General features: G+C 42.6%; 1 protein-coding gene across 1 annotated transcript; it reads right to left on the reverse strand.

Moving 5' to 3' along the window:
• Positions 1-1,253: 1,253 nt before the first annotated feature.
• LOC123492216 (GTPase IMAP family member 9-like) lies at positions 1,254-3,590 on the reverse strand. The gene is made up of 2 exons (XM_045224550.1): positions 3,482-3,590; positions 1,254-3,371 (listed from the first exon to the last, which is right to left on the reverse strand). The coding sequence occupies exons 1-2, from the start codon at positions 3,564-3,566 to the stop codon at positions 2,593-2,595; spliced, it is 864 nt and encodes a 287-aa protein (XP_045080485.1). The 5' UTR covers positions 3,567-3,590; the 3' UTR covers positions 1,254-2,592.
• Between the last annotated feature and the right edge of the window lie 1,515 nt (positions 3,591-5,105).

Consider the following 5,105-nt stretch of genomic DNA (forward strand, 5'->3'; position numbering starts at 1 on the left):
CACAATACCCCATAATAAAAAGCGAAAACAGGTTTTTATAATACATTTATGAAAAAAAAAAAACTGAAATACCTTATTTACATAAGTATTCAGACCCTTTGCTATGAGACTCAAAATTGAACTCGGGTGCATCCTGTTTCCATTGATCATCCTTGAAATGTTTCTACAACTTCATTGGAGTCCACCTGTGGTAAATTCAACTGATTGGACATGATTTGGAAAGGCACACACTTATAAGGTCCCACAGTTGACAGTGCATGTCAGAACAAAAACCAAGCCATGAGGTCAAAGGAATTGTCTGTAGAGCTCCGAGACAGGATTGTGTCAAGGCACAGATCTGGGGAAGAGTACCAAATAATTTCTGCAGCATTGAAGGTCTCCAAGAACACAGTGGCCTCCATCATTCTTAAATGGAAGAAGTTTGGAACCACCAAGACTCTTCCTAGAGCTGGCCGCCCGGACAAACTGAGCAATCGGGGGAGAAGGGCCTTTGTCAGGGAGGTGACCAAGAACCCGATGTTCACTCTGACAGAGCTCCAGAGTTCCTCTGTGGAAATGGGAGAACCTTCCAGAAGGACAACAATCTCTGCAGCACTCTGGCACCATCCCTACGGTGAAGCATGGTGGTGGCAGCATCATGCTGTGGGGATGTTTTTCAGCGGCAGGGACTGGGAGACCAGTCAGGATCAAGGGAAAGGTGAATGGAGCAAAGTACAGAGAGATCCTTGATGAAAACCTGCTCCAAAGTGCTCAGGACCTCAGACTGGGGCGAAGGTTCACCTTCCAACAAGACAACGACCCTAAGCACACAGCCAAGACAACGCAGGAGTGGCTTCGGCACAAGTCTCTGAATGTCCTTGAGCGGCCCAGCCAGAGCCCGGACTCGAACCCGATCGAACATCTCTTGAGAGACCTGAAAATAGCTGTGCAGCAACGCTCCCCATCCAACCTGACAGAGCTTGAGAGGATCTGCAGAGAAGAATGGGAGAAACTCCCCAAATACAGGTGTGCCAAGCTTGTAGCGTGATACCCAAGAAAACTCGAGGCTGTAATCGCTGCCAAAGGTGCTTCAACAAAGTACTGAGTAAAGGGTCTGAATACTTATGAAAATGTGATTATTTTTTTTTATATACATTTGCAAAATATTCTAAAAACCAGTTTTTGCTTTGTCATTATGGGGTATTGTGTGTAGATTGATGAGGGGGAAAAACGATTTAATCCATTTTAGAATAAGGCTGTAACGTAATTTTTTTTTGAAAAAGTATTTTTGAAGGCACTGTATGTCGAATACAATTAATACAGAAAAGAAAATACAAACACACAGCTGCAAACTGGACTTCCTTTAACTTAAACTATTTGCAGTCAATTCCAATATCACAGTGATTTCGTGTCTGTCACTGGAAAAGCTATATTGATGGTTGTGATGTTCTGGTAATCTGTTTTTACTTATGAAACAACCACAAAACAAATATTCATCAAGTACAGGATAAGAGCGGACAATGGCCGGGATTCAATCAAAGGTTCAAACATGCACACAGCGATTCACCCTTAAAGTGTCCGAATACATTGATTCTGTTTGCTCCTAGCAGAACTTCCATGCTCCCTAAAGTCCTTCGTTTGAAAAACAAGAAAAAAGCGGCAATATTACTGTTGTTTGTCCTTCTTGAACCACCGTAGCAACAACATAGCCAGAAACACTTCCTCAAAATGTTTTTGCCAAGGAGGTCTTAGTAGTGCAATTTTACACCTAGCTAAGATGTTTGGTGCAGTACTTCTCAAGTGAAGAAATGTGCATGAAAACTAGTTGTCTCCCTTCCATAGTTCCCACTCCTACTAGGAGTAGTACTGTTGACCAATCACCGACAAAGGGGCGTAGACTTCGGCTACCGAACTTCGACTTTCCTCAAGAAAATGTTTTGTGTGCACCAACCGCCAAAAGAATACCTGCCGAACAGCAAAACTAACAAAAACGTCACAAAATGTAGTCATAATATATGCGCAAACAGTTTCGACTGGGAAGTATGTGACAGGCTTTATGCTTGAGCGTTTAATGTGAATGCGATCTCTGTAGTGCAATGCAGCACATCCTGGCCAATGTGCTGTTGGTGTTTTTTTACAAATCAAGAATGTGAAGATATTGATATACCAGTACGTAAATGTCAGCTACATAAGTACGTACAATATACTTACAGTAATTGATGTTCTGTTAGAGATGTGAAAAGTGTAAATACATTCAACCCCACAACATACATAGGCCACATCTACATAATACACCCACATTTGATACACCTTGACTTAATACAAACATCTCCACTAAATACATGCATCAATCACTAAAACTAAATATATAAACCTCAACCAGGGTTGCAAAATTCTGGTATTAAACTTTCCCAAAATTCCCAGGTTTTCCAGAAATCCTGGTTGTAGGATTCCTGATTAATCCGTCCTGAGTCCAGGAAAAGTCCAACAGGATTTCTAGAAAACCGGGGAATTTGGGGAAAGTAACCGGCATTTTGCAACCATAGCCTCAACTTAACACAGTACCACCAGTTCCACTAAACTGCACATGGCCAACATCTGATGTTTTACCAGTTAACTATAAAAAGTATTTTTTGTGAATTCATAAACTTCGTTCATGACTATTACAGAACCTACTCCCGCACACAATGGCGAAGCAAAAACAGTTCCTGCTGCTATTGCGACCATACCAACACCTGCTTTTAATGTACGGAGAAAAACTGCTTTATTTTGCTCTGTGATTTTTTTCTGGGCCTCCAGGTACATCTCATTGGTGTAGTGCTCTCCTCCATTCCATTCCACCATCTCCTCTATCTTCTCCAGCAGCTCTGTGACTTGACTACGGTTAATCTTCTCTCTATTGTTAAAGACGTGATATCTGCTACCACAGCTGTTGATTATTTTCCGTAGTTTCTTGCTCCCTTTCAGAAAGTCCTCAACTGATTTCCCCTCTAGTTGATCTCTGTGAGTGAACAGCACCGTGGTGTACAGAGAAGCGTCCTCTCCAAAGTTCCTCTGGATCCATTTCACAGTGTTTCTCTCCTCCTCTGTGAACCTTACCCCCAGCCTGATCACCAGCAGGAACACGTGGGGTCCCGGGACAGACATGTAGATACAGTCCTCTATTTTGTCTTTCAATTCTTTCTCGGTCTTTGCTGTGTCAAAGAGCCCTGGGGTGTCAATGACGTGCACATTGGTTCCTTTTACTTCGCCACTCTGCTTCCAACACTCTCCAGTCACTGAGTTTGGTGATTGATCCACTCTAAAGGCCTCTCTTCCCAGGATGGTGTTTCCTGTTGCACTCTTCCCTGATCCAGTCTTACCCACCAGAATAATTCTCAGATCAGACTGTCCTGAATACAAGAAGACACAGACAAGAAGTTGAGGGATACTTAAGTTGATCACATAACTTGAATGGAAGAAATATAATTATGTGTGTGTGTGTGTGTGTGTGTGTACCTACCTTGGCATTGAGCAGTGAAGTGTTGCAGACATAGTGTTAACAAAAACAGAATCCTCCTCCGAGTCCCTCCTTTTCCTTGTGCCATGCCAACAGCTACACAGCAACCGGGGATGAATTCTGATTGATTGTTGCGCTTATTATCAAGCACTATTTGTAATAAAATTCCAAAGCTGGTTATTAGGCTACTATACCGTTTAGAAGTAGGTTAACACGCAAACGATCATGCTGATACCATTGTCTAGAGTCTGATCAGACCAGATAAACCTGTTATTTGACACACGGGGTTTCCCAAACTGTGAGGTGGCAGAAAAATAAGGGTAGGTTACGCTGTGGTATAGTGGTGTCACTTGGTAAACCAGGATGTGTCTCACAATAACCCATTAATAAGATGTACAGTGGGGAAAAAAAGTATTTAGTCAGCCACCAATTGTGCAAGTTCTCCCACTTAAAAAGATGAGAGAGGCCTGTAATTTTCATCATAGGTACACGTCAACTATGACAGACAAAATGAGGAAATGAAATCCAGAAAATCACATTGTAGGATTTTTAATGAATTTATTTGCAAATTATGGTGGAAAATAAGTATTTGGTCAATAACAAAAGTTTCTCAATACTTTGTTATATACCCTTTGTTGGCAATGACACAGGTCAAACGTTTTCTGTAAGTCTTCACAAGGTTTTCACACACTGTTGCTGGTATTTTGGCCCATTCCTCCATGCAGATCTCCTCTAGAGCAGTGATGTTTTGGGGCTGTCGCTGGGCAACACGGACTTTCAACTCCCTCCAAAGATTTTCTATGGGGTTGAGATCTGGAGACTGGCTAGGCCACTCCAGGACCTTAAAATGCTTCTTACGAAGCCACTCCTTCGTTGCCCGGGCGGTGTGTTTGGGATCATTGTCATGCTGAAAGACCCAGCCACGTTTCATCTTCAGTGCCCTTGCTGATGGAAGGAGGTTTTCACTCAAAATCTCACGATACATGGCCCCATTCATTCTTTCCTTTACACTGATCAGTCGTCCTGGTCCCTTTGCAGAAAAACAGCCCCAAAGCATGATGTTTCCACCCCCATGCTTCACAGTAGGTATGGTGTTCTTTGGATGCAACTCAGCATTCTTTGTCCTCCAAACACGACGAGTTGAGTTTTTACCAAAAAGTTCTATTTTGGTTTCATCTGACCATATGACATTCTCCCAATCCTCTTCTGGATCATCCAAATGCACTCTAGCAAACTTCAGACGGGGTGAGATCTTGCGTGGAGCCCCAGATCGAGGGAGATTATCAGTGGTCTTGTATGTCTTCCATTTCCTAATAATTGCTCCCACAGTTGATTTCTTCAAACCAAGCTGCTTACCTATTGCAGATTCAGTCTTCCCAGCCTGGTGCAGGTCTACAATTTTGTTTCTGGTGTCCTTTGGCAGCTCTTTGGTCTTGGCCATAGTGGAGCTTGGAGTGTGACTGTTTGAGGTTGTGGACAGGTGTCTTTTATACTGATAACAAGTTCAAACAGGTGCCATTAATACAGGTAACAATTGGAGGACAGAGGAGCCTCTTAAAGAAGAAGTTACAGGTCTGTGAGAGCCAGAAATCTTGATTGTTTGTAGGTGACCAAATACTTATTTTCC

Source organism: Coregonus clupeaformis, chromosome 13 (genome assembly GCF_020615455.1).
Source record: "Coregonus clupeaformis isolate EN_2021a chromosome 13, ASM2061545v1, whole genome shotgun sequence".
Classification (NCBI taxonomy): Eukaryota; Metazoa; Chordata; class Actinopteri; order Salmoniformes; family Salmonidae; genus Coregonus; species Coregonus clupeaformis.

Excerpts from the sequence above, each read along its gene's own strand:
- LOC123492216 (XM_045224550.1), bottom strand. The coding sequence starts at position 3,566 with ATGGCACAAGGAAAAGGAGGGACTCGGAGGAGGATTCTGTTTTTGTTA. Across the intron at positions 3,372-3,481 it reads CTTCACTGCTCAATGCCAAG|GACAGTCTGATCTGAGAATT; the intron begins GTAGGTACACAC and ends TCTTGTATTCAG.